This window comes from Semicossyphus pulcher, unplaced genomic scaffold (genome assembly GCF_022749685.1).
Source record: "Semicossyphus pulcher isolate SPU_LCO1_2020_fin unplaced genomic scaffold, fSemPul1.0.p SCAF_3, whole genome shotgun sequence".
Classification (NCBI taxonomy): domain Eukaryota; kingdom Metazoa; phylum Chordata; class Actinopteri; order Labriformes; family Labridae; genus Semicossyphus; species Semicossyphus pulcher.
The window spans coordinates 6,858,838-6,876,195 of NW_027211704.1; the positions used below are offsets into that span (position 1 = coordinate 6,858,838).

The 17,358-nt window shown below is 42.0% G+C and overlaps 1 protein-coding gene across 4 annotated transcripts in view; it reads right to left on the reverse strand.

The window, feature by feature from the left end:
* The window catches only part of chd5 (chromodomain helicase DNA binding protein 5), a 54,390-nt gene that overhangs the window by 30,497 nt on the left and 6,535 nt on the right, over positions 1 to 17,358 (reverse strand). For all 4 annotated transcript variants that reach the window (XM_069678870.1, XM_069678869.1, XM_069678868.1 and 1 more), the window contains exons 2-8: positions 14,656 to 14,813; positions 6,624 to 6,845; positions 4,518 to 4,636; positions 3,725 to 3,969; positions 1,913 to 2,025; positions 1,603 to 1,729; positions 1,179 to 1,345 (exon numbers count right to left, since the gene is read on the reverse strand). In XM_069678870.1, the coding sequence (XP_069534971.1) occupies positions 1,179 to 1,345; positions 1,603 to 1,729; positions 1,913 to 2,025; positions 3,725 to 3,969; positions 4,518 to 4,636; positions 6,624 to 6,845; positions 14,656 to 14,813 (1,151 nt within the window). The remainder of the gene's footprint in view (positions 1 to 1,178; positions 1,346 to 1,602; positions 1,730 to 1,912; positions 2,026 to 3,724; positions 3,970 to 4,517; positions 4,637 to 6,623; positions 6,846 to 14,655; positions 14,814 to 17,358) is intronic.

Consider the following 17,358-nt stretch of genomic DNA (forward strand, 5'->3'; position numbering starts at 1 on the left):
CCATTTGCAAAGTTTAACACTAGGGATGTGTGATAACGATACACTCAACTCTCGATTCGATACAAATCCCGATACGATTTACTCATATTCATAAAGAAATATAATATATTAGGCTTATCTTCAAACAAAATTAATCCCCCTCCCTACTTTTACCACTCTTGGTCCACCAACTCAGACACCTGCATAAAAGTAGAGAGAGATCAGGTGGAGCGGAACGTTTCTTTATAAATATAAACAGACCTGTGGGCTGCAGTTGTGCTAGTTATACGGCATTTCATCTACCGTTTCTCACGGCGTTCAAATGTATGTTTAATCAGCGTGAGGAGCCTGGTGATGGTAACTTTTGGAAATGAAGGCTCAAGTCAACTTCCTGTCGACACTCGCAACCTCATGCCGTGTGTGCTGCAGGCGCAGCCGCTACAATTAAACACTCTGCGGCACGTCCGCTCCGTGGACGGTCGGTTTATGTGCCCACAGCTTTAACCAATACCAGGGCGAGGTGTCGCTGATAACGGGAATACATTCACTGAAAAACTGCCTCACGTAACTGAAAAGCCCTGAAAACATAACCTAGCCGACATTGCGTGACAGCAGCAGCAGCAGATGCGTGCTAAAGGTTTACATGCAGGTGACAAAACAGGATGCTCCTGTATTGGGACACAGCTACAGACTCTGATGCCCTGATGACGGGCTGCACTAAAGTGATTCCTGCTGATAAGTCGTGGAAAACTAATTGCACAGACGCACATCACAACTGCGACGGTTAAACTATTTATTTACTCTTCTATTCAGCTACAGACGCAAAAGACATGATGACGTCGAACAAGAGAAGCCAAAAGCAGACAGCGCCCTCTGCTGTTTAAAAAACAGTAGATTCATCTCTTCATCTTATCGATTTGACTTGTCACGTATCAATTTTTTACTGCATTGCGAGGTTACATCCCTATTTAACACAGATTTCTTTTCAGTCACAAATAATACACTGCACATGAGCTGTTCAAACAAAAAAGCCAAAGCCCAGTTGATGCAGATGACAAAGCCAGATTATAATTAATTAATGTTTAACTTATCTGTATAATTTAAATACCCACAGAGGACCTATTTAACAAGTCATCAGCATGCGTACAAATATAAAACTATATTAAAAATATATTCACGTATCGAACTGATCGACTCACACAGTGTGGACAGCTCCATTTGCCCTCTGGGGCCTTCTCCAGCTCGGGGTCCAGACACACCAGGTGGTACGCTCGGGGACAGGTGTCACACAGGATGATCTCCCCGCCCTGCTGGCAAACCTCACAGTAGTCCTGGTGATCCGTCTCATAACCGTCACCGTCCTCCTCTGGAGAAGGTAAACAAACAAGCAAACATGTATAACTCCCACATTTGAATGCATCACTGTAAGATTTACACATTAAAATGAGCGGGCTGTGAATGTGTGCGAGGGCAGTGGCTGCTGAGTTCTGCCTCCAGAAAACATTCCCAAAACAAACAAAATTATCAATTTTAATTTCCTCGTTAGCCACAATCAAACAGTGTGCTTCGGAGGGCTTTCACTGGGATTTTGGAGGGAAAACAAAACACAGACAGTAAACATACTTTTCCTTTTTTTCCGCCCACGTCGGGCCTTCTTCTTGGTGGCGGCCCCCGAGGTATCAGAAAGCACCGAGGCACTGTGGATGCTGATGTCATCAAAGTCTGACTCCTCCAGGAAGTCCTCCTCGCTCTGGAAGAAACACACACACACCAAAATTTAAAGCGCTGAAGAATTCAAAGAATTCAAGTGAAATAAAAAAACTCTCAAAGTAAGAGCGGTAAGTGTGGTCACTTTGATGCCACTGAAAGTACAGACTGGTGGAGGATGAATGAGCTGAGGAAAACGGTTTATGAGGGAAAAAAAAAGGCAAACCGAGGACGCTTTTTTCTTCTTCCCACTTTGGCCCGACTTTGATTTGGTCTTCTTCGGCTTGGGTTTCTTCTTCACCTCCTTCACAGACTTGCTTCTCTTTCTGACTCCTGGACCTGAGACACACAGCGAGACACAAAGAGATGTTAACACTACAACTACAGAGGCAGTCAGGGTGTTTTTAAACTGTTGTTTTGTTGACAATTTTGCAATGTACAAATTTTAACTAACTATTCATCCCTGACTTTTCCTAAATGTGTGCATATTTATTTTGTAAACATATGTTTATTGATTTCAAACTGTAGGAGCCTTTTTTTTTTTTGGTTAAAGAACTACAAGCATCAGTCGAGCTAAGATGACGTAATTACCCTGCGTCCTCATTATAAGAATGAGCCACAGGTGTGTGACAGGAGGACGGCAAGGAGAAATTGTTTTTCAACCACAACACATGCATATATACAGGCTCGCAAGATATGCGCTAAGATACATTTTGGATTTTGAGTTTGAATATTGAAATTTGATTTGAATACTTTACTCTGCAGGTTTGACGCGTGTATCAAATGTCTTTTTGTTCACTTTTTGTTACATGCAAACGCATCGCACTCTCGCATACACACCATTCATTCATTCATTTATTCATTCATTCGCCCAGTGAAGTAAGTCAAGTAAGTGATATTGTCAATATTAATCGTGGCGCTCGTTGAAAACAATAGACTGTACTGAATAAGGCGTCCATAGGCTTACCTTTGAAAGCCAGGACATATATATTCATAAAGTTAAGAATAAAATATATGTAAACATGACAAACTCACAGTAAACAAAAACACTAAATACTTAACAATAATAATAATAAAAATATATATACACACTTGAAATTAAAATAAAATCTGCATGAATTTAAAGTGCACAGATGATTGTTATGAAATTTTCACAGGGAAAATTTTTCAGTCAACAATTAGACATTATTAAAAATAGTAACATCAATTTTACAAATTATAGCATTTAAATTACAGTAAAAATATACACACACACATCCAAGTTTGACATTTTTCTCACACTAAAATTTGTTTATGTCCTGTGCTTAGCCTCACACTCACAGTGCGTCTTCAAATGTGTGCATGTTTTATTCTTATTCTGCTATTTAATTAAAGAGTTCTCAGTATTTGTACCTTGAATAGCCATAACAGTCATATTGACAGCATGCATTATACACAGTATGCACTACTGCAGAGCTAAAACCCAGCTTTAGCTTAGAGCCAAAGCCAAGGAAGAAATTAACCCCCAAAAGCAACTTATGCCGTGCTCAAGTGAGCCCACTTAAAGGTTTCATTTGGAGTGTACATTTTGATATATTTTCCTTCATATGTTACAGCATGTTGTTGCTGACTTAAAACAAATACTGCTCTTTATATCAGTTTGTTTTCTTGTAATTTTGGGATATATCTGTGTTTGTCACTTGTCCTAAAAAGGTTTTTACAACGCACACTTAGCTTGTGTATTTTTTATTTTACAAAGAAAATAATAAATATGATCTAATTGGGTTCTGTGGTTGTTGATTAACTTGTTGATTAAATGTTTTAGTCATTAGGAAAATAAATGTCATGTCTTTATTTTTACCCTTTCTGAGGCTACTACATTACCTAACCAAACTTACAGATCCATCTGTTCTTAGAGCTTATATTGACTATTGAAATTAAATGCAAATCATTTATGAATGGTTAGAATGACTTCCATGTTCATTCAAGTACACTAAGAGTTAACCAAGCTCTATTACTCCCAAAACGATGTGTTCTGTCCCGGTTCAGCGGCTCTTACCCTTCCCCTCTTTGGTTTTGGCTTTTTTGATCGGCCCCGGCTGAGAGCTCGGCTGGCTGCTGCCGCTGACAGACGTCGGCTGTGCCACGGTAACCGTTTCCACTGCAGCAGCCACAGCGGCGGCCACAGCGGTGGCAGATGCGCCTTTGAACGGGTTGTTGGCACTGAACTCTCGCCACTTGGCCCCTAACACTGTCATCATCTTTGACATGGGGATCTTGGGGTTCTTCTTGGCGATGAGAGGCCTGAGAAGAACAACAACAGCAGCTTTATTATGTCACACTTCATTCCTGTTTGTGTAATTCCTACTTCCCTCAGCGCTGGAGGGGAGCTGGGCGCTGATTTGCTGACATCCCACTGCCCCTTAAGTTTCCCTCTCCCTGCTTTGCTGTGTGTATGTCATGTTTGTGATTTGTCAGGCAGCAGCTTGAGGTCTGGCACGCTGGCCTGTGAAAGATAGTGGGTCAGAGCACCGAGTCCCCGAGCCTCCCGGCTGTCACAAGCATCCAGGAAGCAGCTGACGACTCACAGGGGAAACTCGCTGCAGGAGCTCATGCTCCACTTTGTCGGAGCCGAGGCTTAGCCGAGCCAGACGGCCCCAGGTGAGACAGGCTCTTTAAACCCACAGCCGAGCTCTCCAGCTCAGACAAAAAGAGAAGTGTTTGCTCGTCACTGCACACTCCGGGCGCCCTGTCTCACAGTTTTTGTCAGTGAGGGTCTCTGACAGTCCACAGACACAGAAACAGATCAGTTAGAAGAGGGTGATAATACAGACACAAAATGAGAGGCTTGCCTGAGGAACTGGCTGAAAGCTTTGTAGTTAGTGATGGTTTTATAGTCGTCCTCGGTGAAGCCGTACTGAACATCCTCCAGACCCCACTCCTGCATCAGCTGGCTGGAGGATTTGGGCTCCTGAGGAAGTACAAAATCAGAGACCAAAATGAATTAATATGGACATTTAAGGATGTATTGCACTGTTGTAACAGTCTTATTGCACTACAAGTATAGTGAGAGGGTAAGAAGACACTATATTTCCCGCCTCCTTCTCCCCCTCAAAAACCTGTTCTTCCTCGTGTTTCTTGACAGTGATGTTTGAGCTTCAGTGCGCAAAGTGATTTATATACAAAGTTTGACTTTAGGAGCTGTTGGAAGATTATTTTTTCTTATTCCGCCTATTGGGAATAAAGTCAAAATGTTGAAAAAGAAGGTAAACTTTCAGTATAAAGGTTAACTTTTAGTATCAGTGCAAGGTAGAGGAAAAAATACATCCAAGGAGGAAGATCTTTTTTTCTTTTCTGCATTACGAGAATTGTCAAAATGTTAAGAATAAAGTTGAAATTTCAGGATTAAAGGCAGGGAGTAGAATAAATCATTCACCGGAGGAAGATTTTTTTTTACATCGAGTCTATCCCCAAAAATGCAAAGTAAAAAGTTTCTTCTAATTTCATTTTTCTTAAGCCCGGACCTCATGCTGTTCTGTAGTTTCCACATGCACCTGCTGAAGATGTCACGTTTCGCTGTGCATCTATTAACATTTCAAGGTGACATTACAACCAATTTTCCAATTAGTTAGTCCAATCAAAGTCTAGTATGCAAACTTGAAGCCTCTGGTGCAGGGGCGGATCCAGACTTTTTTGAAAGGGGTGGTATGTGTCCACACACACACACACACACACAAATCAATAGCATTTATTTACCCTTTTTCCACTTATTAAATCTATTTTGACTTCTAACATTCAAGTATCTAATGGATGTTATATTCCTGTGTATATTTTTTGACACATAAATCTTTTAAGTTCATTTTTTTAAGGATTAAAAAAGATAAATAAAGTCCGCTTCCTCCATAGGCGGAGGACCAACACAAAGAAGTTGCTCTACCGTGTGTGTTTTGGTTAGCGGAAATGGGTACGCCCGCCCCACCCGCCGATCTTTACTGCTCAGACTCTGTCTCCAAATGACATCACCATCGCAAGATGGCAGCACCTGTCACAACGGTACTTTGGCATCACTTTCGAGAGCAGATGGAGACACGTCGTCCGTCTATATATACAGTCATTGTTCCCGAGTAACAATTTAAAGTACTCACAAAAGAAAATGCAAAGAAAGCTACGAGCAGCCGGTTGCAACACAGCCCAAGTAGCTGATTTTGACATAAGTCCCGCCTCTGACAAGGCAAAAAGCCAATCATTGTTCAGGATTTAGGAGTGGCACCTTGGGTGGCCAATCAGATTTTAAGGGGGGGCCAGGCCACCCCTCTGGATCCCCCCCTGCTCCAGTGTGCGTACATTTAAAAAGAATATCTGATGTATAATCACAGTGTATTGTGTCAGATATAGAAATTATATGCATTTTCATTTTGGAATTTTCAATGAGAGAGGAGGAGCAAATGCAAACTATCGAAGCCAAGCAGAGTATTTGTATACGTCTTACATCATCAAATCATGTTCAAGCGCTTACTCTGGGATGCATTGTACTTTTACCTTTCAGTGTTAAAAAACCTGCTGCACTACAATACTGTATGCAGAAGTAGAAGTAGTACTAGTTTATAAATGTTCAGTATAGAGCGAGCGAACCAAAGGCTGGGAGTGGGTGGTAAAAGGTTAATTACATTTAAATGAATGTAATCATGAATCATGAATCTGATCATCAGTGAGTTATCATGTCCGGCTCTTAAACACCCGCCTGCGTCAGTCTGCACTGCTGACTCCATCTCTGTTTTAAAACACAGAGTTTTCTCATTTTCACCCAGATTATTATTCATGTTGAGCCTGCTGTGCTTCAGTCAAATGTCCCCGGGGTGTGTGAAGAGCTCTTCAAACCCAAAGTATTATAACATTATCATATAAAGAGGAGATAACTTGAATGTGACTCTAATATTAAGACCTGGTCTCAGCCTTACTTTCATGTTCCCGTCGTCATCGTCGTCGTCATCGTCCTCCTCGTCTCTCTTCTTCTTCCTCGGCTTCCTCTCTTTCTTCTCCTTCGGTTTCTTTTTCTTCTTTTTGGTCGGGCCGTACGTGGTGCTGCTCTCGCTCTCGGAGCCGATTTCCGGACGTTCCCGTTCCTCCTCCACCTCCGAGGTCTCCTCCAGGTCGCTGTCCACTCGTGCCTGGATTCCTCCCTGAGGAAACATAAACACAGTGTGTATGTGGAAATAAATGCACAATGTTGGTTGTTTGAGAGTTAGTAACAGGAAAGGTTTACTGATCTCTTTATCCTTGATCAGATGAAAAAAATAATCATGACCAAAGCTCATTTCTTCCAAAGATTCTGCCATCACTTTCCAAACAAGTAGAGTTGTTCCTGTACAAATACCAGTATCTGTATTAGCCTCTGAGACTGCCTAAGATGCAGTATCAGATTTTGGCGAGTATGCATGTCAATGCCAACAAATTCGCCCCAATAAAAACAACTGGGTTCGGGTAAATTATTGTGTGATAACAACAAACAACTTCCATATCAGAGATGAACTCCGTATCTGCAAATTCTCTCTAGGTCTACGTCGAGAAGGAATGATTCATATCAGAACATCTCTCCCAACAAGATGCCAAAAAACTGGTTCATGCATTTATGTCAAGTAGACTTCTGTGATGCTCTTTTGTACTGATCTTCACAAACAATCCATTGATAAACTTTAATCGACACAGAACTCTGCCTCTCGTTTGTAGCTTGAACAAAGAGAGAACATATAACTGCAGATTTAGCTAATGAGCTAATGCTAATGACTCCCAGTGTGTTTTTGGATTGATTTTAAAGTTATTTTACTTCTTTACAATCTTTTAATTAATTTATTTTATTCTACTAATTTTAAAGCAGAGGTCTCCAACAGATTGATCGCGAGCTACCGGGAGCTCGCAGCCTGGATTTTAGTAGCTCGCCAAGAGGTTCACAGACTCTGTACAAAAAATCAGATGACAATAAATGCCTCTTCTGACAATTCAATCAAATACACAGATGTCCCGCCCCCTCCAATACAAAATAATAGGATAGGCCTATCAGCTGTCAATAAAAAAACAATAACAGCAATGCTGCAGCAACCTCGACAACCATCGACAGGTCGGGTCAGTTATGCTGTACGCTAGTTGAGCTAAAGTGTGGAGTTCGGTGCTGTTAGCCTGTTTAGCCAGACTTATGATGGACAACGAAGGTGGCCGCGCCAAGAAAAAGCTTAAAGCATACTATCTCCACAGGGAGCAAGAAAGCAAGTTTACATTCACGAATGTGAAGGACAAGAGTGTGCGCCTCATCTGTGGTACCAACGTTTCTGTCGACAAAAGTATCAGCGTGGGGCGCCACCAGTGATTACAGCGATGTAATGCAAGTAGCTCTTGATGAAAAAAGGTTGGAGACCCCTGTTTTAAAGGGACCGTGCACAATCTTAAACATGAATGGTACCATTCGATGCAGTGTACCAGAGTTAGCTTAAAGCTAATTTTCATCCGCAGTCCCTTGGCAGGTCACAATTAAAACATCACATAATTATAAAATAACATTAATAGTTTAAGACCAGCCTATTTTACTAAGTCTTTTTCTTTTTATAATCCTTATATAATCCTTCATAATCTGGCATCTTTAATGGCTTTTTTCAACTTTGGAGGCGATAACAGATGCAAACATTTAAAATGTATTTATTCAACATTGCCTTTAACTGGTTGTCAATTTTTTAATTCTTATCTTTTATATAATTTATTGTTCTTGTGCATTACTTTTTATCACATCTTTTATATATTAGAATTTGCACTTTTTTAAATGTACCAGTTTTATTTTATTCTCGTGTCTTCCCTCTATTTTAAAGCACTTTTCCCCATGTATACACGGAGCTATGTTAATAAGCTTTCAATTTTTATTATAAGCCATTTCTTGGATTTTGTCAAGAGCTGCTGCTTAAAAGAGCTATTTTTATAAATGTAAACAGTTACTTTGAATCCTGCTTTAGCTGTCTAGCTCCCGATGTGACTGTGACAGACTACAGCGAGCATCAAAGCAAAGTTTCTGGATCAAAAACAGTTGAAGAACAGACGAAGAAAAAACTGACCTCCAGTTACGAGGTATCATCTGAGTATGAATTTAAGATCTAGTGATAAGAAGGTGTGATAATTATGATATAAAACAGATAGGGCAAATAAGCAGAGCATTAATTTGGCTCGGATTAAAACACCCTCAAAGGCCGCCCACGCTTAAAAAACCTGCTGTCAGTGTACTATGAAGCTCTCTGGATAAAAAGCTTCTTCTTGATGGTATTTGCATAAATTAAATTACATCACTCCAAAGTGTCACTGCTCTAATAACTGTATAATTCCTCTGCCTGTGATGTAAATTATAAATGATTACATTACAAGTCAACAGTTAGCGGTGAGGTGACGAGGAGTCAGAAGCACGTCCACCTTTTAAATAAAAACAATCAGAGAAACTGAACGTCTGAGGCGGAGTCGGCGCTCAGCTGAATCCTGAATCCCGTTTCGTATGAGACATCTGGAAGGCTGTATGGATTTAACGGCTAACAGGTGTTGTTTGTGTGATCAGGAGAGCTGCATGTGAGCAAATTTGCTGGTGCGTGCTCGATGAAATGAGTGAGTGAGAAAGGAAGAGGGAGAGGGGAATGTATCTGCTGTTTCTCTCTGTATGCGTGTAATTATTTGGTGCATTAAAGACGCTTTCGCACCAGAAGTACGCAGCACATTTTGTGACAGGAGCTTCTTTTAAAAGGGGCCGAAAAGGTTCCTCCAGCACTGTTGGCTGCTTCTCCACTGAGGTCTAGAGCCAAGGAAAATTAGTCTTCTTACACGTAAAAAAAAACCTGTTTCTGACTGCTTTACACAGGTTCACATATATCAAAACATTTTTTATTATTATTATGAGAAAGAAACCAGAAACCAAAAGTAGACACAGAGATAACATAAATAATCTCAAAGAAATAAACCATCCTGATGTTTTTTATCAATAAAAATTGCCACAGCTGTACACTGGTAATTATTTTTTTTAATATACACCTTATAGACCTTCTCTTATTTTATACCATGCACTTTTCCCTCACTGTAGTGATGTTTAATGGTCAAAAAGACAGCCACTACTTCCTCAGAGCGTTTCCCAGTCATATTTAAGCATGGTTTGGCAACATGTCTGGACCAGTGTTGGCTGGTAACGCGAGGTAATGGATTACTTGTCTGTAATTCTGCACGTCAAGTAATCTGTTATTTAGTTACTTTTTCATAAGAATGATTCCATTACTGGAAAAAAATGCCGTATTTCCCTTTTCCTTTTGTCAGCACCAAACTGAAAATCCCAGAAGCACAGTTTCCGTTTCTCTCTCACTTCTTGGCAGGTAGCTGCCAACCAGCAGAAGGTAAACACAGCTGTGGCAGTGCACAGTAGCTAGCTAATTCAACTAGCGAGACAGGCAGAGAGGACATCACATTGTGGAAATATTCTCCTTATTTTGAACGTTTGGGCGAAAGGGACGAGAACAACAAGACGTTGAAATGTAAGTTGTGTCTGGAGGATAAGTGCTCGTCCGCTGTAAAGAAGCATCTGCAGCATGTCGCAAAGGGGGTTTTAATTATTGGTAATGCAAAAGTAATCTAACGAGTTACTTTTCTCACTAGATAACGCAGTAACTTTTAAAAGTAACGTTACCCAACATTGGTCTGCAGTCAAACTTCTGTCATCTCTGCAGGTCTTATGATGCTGCAAGTACTCGACCAATCACAGATGTTCAGTGTTGCAAACCCCGCTCCCAAAGTCCCCTTACTTTCAGATAACGCTACACCTGGAGCAGGGACCTTTTGAGGGGCGAAATAAAGTGCACTGATCTCTACTGAGAGGAAAATACACATAATGATAGTACAACTTTTGTGGACGCTAAAACTGCGCAAATGAGATAATAATAAAGTTGCTGGAAACTTTAGAAGGATGGGGTTACATGCATCTTTCCAGTCATCATGGGAGTCATTCCAACTTTGTGTTCCCTTAAAAATCTATTTCTCTTAAAACAATCTGGAAATGTTATTGTGACATTATTATTATAATCAGGGGAACCTTTCAGTCCCTTGATAAGCTCATAAAGAAGCTCTTCAGACCAAAAGTTCCAGATACTTCTGGTTAGATTGTATGTTTGGGAATGGGTGTGTTTCTCATTTTTCTTGTGTTTGTGTGTGTGTTCCTTTTGTGTACAGACATGTTTGAATCCACACATACATGTACAGTGTACGTGTGTGAACATGTGTGTGCTCGCTCTATGCAGAGATTTAGAGCACAGCAGCTCTGTGCTCCGCCCGCTGCCTGTTGCTCAGCAGGCCTGCGTGGATCCATGCAGAGACTTACAGGCGTTTTGCTCTGTAGCGCAGTGGAAAGGCTCACGTTGCCGCAGCGCCCGCCAACCCTATCCCAGCAGCCCCGGCTGTGTTGCCATGGCGACCACATTTGAGCAGTGTCTGGCTCCAGCTCTCTCTCTCTCTCTCTCCTCTTAGTTTTCTCTCTCTTTCTTTCTCATAGCTCGCCCCCCGCATGCCTTCCCTCCTTCTCTCACTTTCTCTCTCTTTCACATCTCGTACCCCCCCTCCTCCATTATTCTCTCTCTCTCTAAACATCTCTCCCTTTCTTTCTCTCTCTCTCTCTCTCTCTCTCTCTCACTCTTTCTTTCTATCCTGCCACACACATGCACTCTCTATCGCAGTGGCAGCCAATGGAACGGCGCCATCCAATCAGACGCGTTTGCATAACGAGCTTGTTATGCAGAGGCCTGTGGTTGCAGAGCTGGTGCTCCGGCACCCGTCTAGACAAATCTCATTTATGCATAAGAAGAAGGAGAAAGAGAGAGAGAGAGAGAGATGGAGAGAGAGAAAGAGAGAGAGTAAATTAAGGATTGTGGATGGGGGATGGGAGTGGGGGTGGAGAGATGGAGGAGGGAAAAGCAAAGAAGCGGAACCAGTGTTCAGAGAAACTGCAACAAGCCGAGGTGGAAGTGTGCAACAAACCTCAGCGTGGCCCAGAGTTCAATGTTACACACACACACACACACACACACACACACACACATCACAGGACCAAACAGGACTCTGGCAGCAACAATGAGCGAGTCTCTACTTTCAGAGGGAGGAAAATCAGATAAGTGCTGATAGCGTAATCAAATTAGATGCTTCCTCATAATGGCTCTGCCTCGGGGAGATTGGAGAGGATGCCGCAGAAAAATATCAAACGAGCGAAAGAAGTGGATATCCAATAAAATGTAGTTCAACAAGAAATAAAAACACTTTATGGCTCCAAAACAACGGTCTCTTCTTCTTCCCAGAAATCAGCAACAGCTCTCTGTTGACTCACAATCCCTGTGAGGATATCGAACTTATAAAAACAAGACTGAGGCTCATCTCGAACTGACTGTATTTCAGCAAAATGTTAAAGCCACGAGCAGCTCTCTCGCTGCTTTATTGTAGCCTCTTCTTTTCCCTATAAAATTAACTGCCTCCTATTAACTCAGATGCCCTTGATTTAGTTGTTTTTCGGTGGTTAAAAGGACACTGAACATCCCTGTCTACAAAGCTCCTTTGTTTCACTGCAGATAACAGAAATAGGCATGTAAACGCTTCTCCCTGCCTCCCATTTCTCCCAGCAGTGGCTCTGACCTGCGACTGGGATGTGCCGCTGACAGTGTCTGACCCCAATTGACTTTTGGCCTCAGTCTGACACCAACCTTTGGGGAGTGATTAGAAGTGAATTACAGCAGCAGCGACTCCTCAGTGGGTGAGAGAAAGAAATAAAAAAAGGGAGGGTGAAAGAAAAGACAAAGATTTGCAGCTTCTATGACGCATGGGCAGCAACAAAAGCAGCGGAGCAAAGTGAGGTGATGCGTGTGAGAGACGAGGGGAAGAGGAGAATACAGAGCAGAGTCTGTGTGTGCGAGAGAGAGAAGAGAGTGTCAGAGGGAGTCCCCCCCTCATTAGCTCACTGAGACCCGGAGCTCAGTGTTTACCACAAGCAGCCAAAGGGCCGGGTGGCAGCCGGGCCAAGCCAAGCTCCTCACAGCACTGCTGGCATCTCCAGCCAGCAGAGGGGAACATCCTGGCTATGTCTCTGACACTGTTAAAGCCGTCGCCAACACAGGCGGGAAAACACAATGGGAATACAGTGAATTCCTGTAATCATGGGATAAAAACCACCATAGCCTCTGAATTTGACTAAATTGTCCAGGAAAGTAAAGTTGAGCCTTTGTTTGCCCCCTTATAATTCTCGGGTAACAGGGAACGAAATATCTGTGTAAAACGTGTCGTTGATCATAGTAACAAACCCACTGACCCATAAACCCACCCAGTTACAGCTCTGATTGCTCATTGTCTTTGTTTTCCGGTGTTGCACCAAATACTGTAACTCTTCATATTTTGTGACCTACAAACTCTGCCATCATAAACCTAATTTTACAGTGAGCTGATGAGCTCTGATGAAACCACTGTAAGTTACTTGCCCAGCAGCTAGACATCGTCTCTCAATTCCAACTCAATTCTTGCAATTTAAATCCCTAGTCTGACTGTAAACAATGACGAGAGCACAGAAAACTAAGTCTCGACCCCAAAATCGTTATCGATATCTGAATAAGGGCTTGCTACACTGAAAGCCTAAAAAATGTAGGCCATATCATCATTAGACTATAGCAGGTAACTTCCAGGATTCCTGTTGCAGGGCAACACACAAACCTGTGAGAGTTTACTTGATGGAAAAATAACGTTAAAGACGGAGATGAACTGATCCAGAGGGAGTTGCCATGGACAAACTACGATAGGTACATCAATTTAAGCAAAACAAAAGAGTTTGTGTTCAGATGTGTAAGGTGCCACCACAAGAATAAGCTCATCTCAACTTCTAGGATGTCTAACACGAGTTTTAGAAAACCACCAAGCACAAACCTCGCCAACTAAGCTAGCTCTCACAAATCAGTGCAGTCTCAAAACACTAGATAGCAACTTGTCAAAAGCTAACCTTTAGCTAGCTACATTTTTACTCACTGAATGTTGGTAGAAAATGACTAAAAATAGGCGCTAAGCGGAGGGGGCAGACGAAAAAGTTAACAGAAATAAAGAATATACATAGCTTTTTATACAATATTTAAACATATAAAAACTAGCTTTGATGTAGTGTGCTACTTTTGCTGTGTTTCTGCAGCTTAGCTTGCTACATTTCTCTTGAGTTAGCTAGCTTAAGGGGGTGTAGCAAAGCTTCACAGCTAATGAAGATTAACTGGTAGCTTAAATTACACCTTTCAAAACTGACGGCTAACGTTAACAAATTTACAATGTTAGATATTTACAGTATAAGGACAATACTGCCTCACTTCACTACTATCACACCACGTCTTTAAGCGGTTTGATGGCTACTGGCTACATTAGCAAAAATCTCACAGGCTAGCTTAAAAAGCTTTGTGATTAGCATAACTTTGTGATAAGTGATCCCACAAAAACAAATGTAGTTAAATTAAATCACTGGTGTTAAAGCTGTGAGCAGCTCAAACCTCTGACCAGTTGTCTAAATGTTTGAGACTAAAGGCCACAGAAACTTGACTGTCAGATCTGCTCTGTTACAGCTAAGACTCCCACTGTTAGCTTGGCGCAAACACTGTACTTCTGACCTACAGTCCCTGCCATCAGCAGCAGCTCCACAGGCACAAATCTACACTCTAAACTGGCCCCTGGTGCCCACAGCTTACACTGGCAATGGTGGTGGCACTGATGCCAACCTCCCCTAAGCCTGAGACAGTCCACTGCCTCTCATTTAGATTACAGACGCCGTCCAGCAGCCAACACACACCTTTCATCCAATTTCAGACACATCAAAGGAGCGATGGTCTGAGAAATACAGAATTCAGGGCACAACTTGAGCCAAAACGCTCGCCAAGCAGCGGTGTCCGAGGTCATGACAGATGGTGTTTAGTGTGAATTACATCTTACCTCCTTTTTCCTCTTCTTCACTTTGGGCATTTTCCCCTCCTTCATCTTTTTGGGCTTCTTCTTCTTTTGTTGTTTGAGGGAGTCGTTGTCCGAGAAGAAGCTGTCGAGCGGTGTGAGGGGAACGGTGTTGCGCTCGCGCTCGCCTTCGTCATCCTCGTCTAGACACAGAAAAAAAGCATTGTCTGCTCAGGAACACATTGTATAATACACAACATAAAGTGCTTGAAGATGATCAATTTGAAACTTTGGCTGATGCCGAGTTTGTCGACTCTACGGCCAATTGGGCCTGAAATGAGCCTCAATCTTTACGCTGACAAATTAAGTTTGGCATGTACACGGTTTGCTTAAATCATTAGTTAATCAATCCATTAAGCAGAAAACTAATTGACAACAATTTTTAGGACCAGTTAATTGTTTTATTATGTATCAATCAATCCAAACTCCTTTATGCCCTCTGCTAACTCCCTCCTTAACGCTTAGTTATTTGCATAATGTTTTAAACCATTGCTTTATTTAATCTGCTTAATTGACATAGTGTTTTGACTGTTATGTATTAGTATTGTGTTTACCTATACCTTGTTTCTTAACATATGCATCCTGGAAATCTGGAGCAGTGACTGAAGAAGTTTCAGGAGACTCGGATGTTTTATGCAGTATTTATTGTTGCTATTGCGACAAGATAAAGGATCAAAAGACACTGTGTTATGGCATCCATTTCTGATGGAAATTAATCTAAAAATTATCTTTTTGTTTTTGATTTGAATTATGTTTTACTTGAGAAACTGAAATTTGAATTTTCCCTGTTTTTCTGAAATTAAATTAGCAAAATAATTCATCAGAAAGTCAGAAGAAAGAAATGAATCCATAATGAAAATAAGCACGAGTTGCACGTCTACTATACTGTGAAAATAAAGCAAAGTGAAAAGTCCGTCAGTCTGCTTTTGAAAATAAAAATGATGAATCAATGCCAGACCAACAGGAGCACTTGGCAAAATCATCATCATAATCACACATCATTGAGCGTGGATCAACTTCACTCGTCGAAGCACAAATAGACGGATTCCCTGCCCTGCCGCTAAATGGGAACTCCCAGGAGGACCACTGAGGTATACTGAGCATGTCTTTGCCTTTAACGCTCGCTGGGACTGGAGCGACCTGCTGCTGGTTGTCAGCTGTACTGTCTCAGAGCTGCTGTGTACAAACGTGCTGACTGCTGAGCGCAGCAGACTTCTCTGATGCCACAGTGGGTCACAGAGGAGTAAGTAAGGGAGCGAGGCAGTCCCAAACAATACATCACTATAAAGAGACAAACAGAGAAACACACACAGGATGCAACCTCCTCGCAAAGGTCGATCTGATCTCGTTTTGTTTCTCCCTCTGTGTCTCTGACTGTCTTTCCGTCTCCGTCAGTCTATCTATCTGCGTGTCTCCCTCGCGCTCTGTGTCTCACGCAGACAGACTGGAGGGCATGAAATATGCAGCACATGTATCAGAGTCAATCAGGCAACACCAGCCCTGCAGTCGACCGCTCCCCTGGGTAGCTGGAGTGAGAGATTGGGGAGGAGGGATTCCTGTGTAGTAAAGGCACCAACCCTCACCAACCATTTATCCTCTATTTAGCAGTGCTAGCAGGAGTTACCCCGCGTGTGCAAACACACGCGGTACAAACACATCAGTGATTTGAAAGCTTTAATCAGTGGCAGGCTCGGTGTGTTGCCCATGACCACCAAATATCTCACCCCTTTTTCAGTGCTAACCGGGGGCAATTTGTGGGTTATGTGCCCAATTTCTCACTGGCACTTTTGCAAGTAGGATGCTTTAAGTTTTAGACTCGTATTTAAAAGCATCAAAAAATGCATTTACAGCACTAATACTTCAAATATCTCTGCCCAAATGACAGTAGCCTACTTGAAGTTTAATAGCTGATTTAGGCAGAGTGACCACGGATATATATGTTCATGCAATGCCTGCATAATGCAAGGGGACATAGCCTCTTGATTTCAAATGAGAAGCCAATGCAGAAGTGCCTTAAATCTGCATTATTTCCAAAGGCCAGCAGGGGGCGACTCCACTGGTTGCAAAAAAGGAAGTGAGATTGTAGAGAAGTCTATTAGAAAATGATCCGACGTCTGACTTTCCTAATAAGTTTATGGTCCTCATGCCAAATTTCAAGTTTTCTTCAGTACAGCATGATGCTAATTTTGCAAATTTAGAGAGTAAAATAGACGGGAAAAGAATGGTATAATTTAGGGCGTGGCTACCTGTGATTGTCAAGTGGCTACAACCGTTCCATCGTCAACCAAAATATAAGCAAAACAATGCGAATCCACCCTCTAAAATATGCTTCCTTCTGGCTCCAAAAAACAAAGATGGCGACCACCACATCACAAAACAATGGCAGATGTCACAGTGGCTACGTCCAATTCTTATACACAGTCAATGGTTAATTGGAACAGAAACTCTTGGTCAGATTCTGGCTGTGTTCTCTTTCTGTCTGTCTCTCTATGTATCCATCTATCTATCTATTGTCTTCAGTCTTACTGTCTGCCTCACACGCAGACCTGTGTGTTTTTCTTGTGCTTTGTGTCTCTCTTTCTAAATAAAGCCTTCACTGTATGCAGTAACTCAAACAGGGAGCTCTTTCATGTCTCGGATGTACGTTAGCCGCCTGCCAGGCAACTCATGAAGGCATCACAGCACACT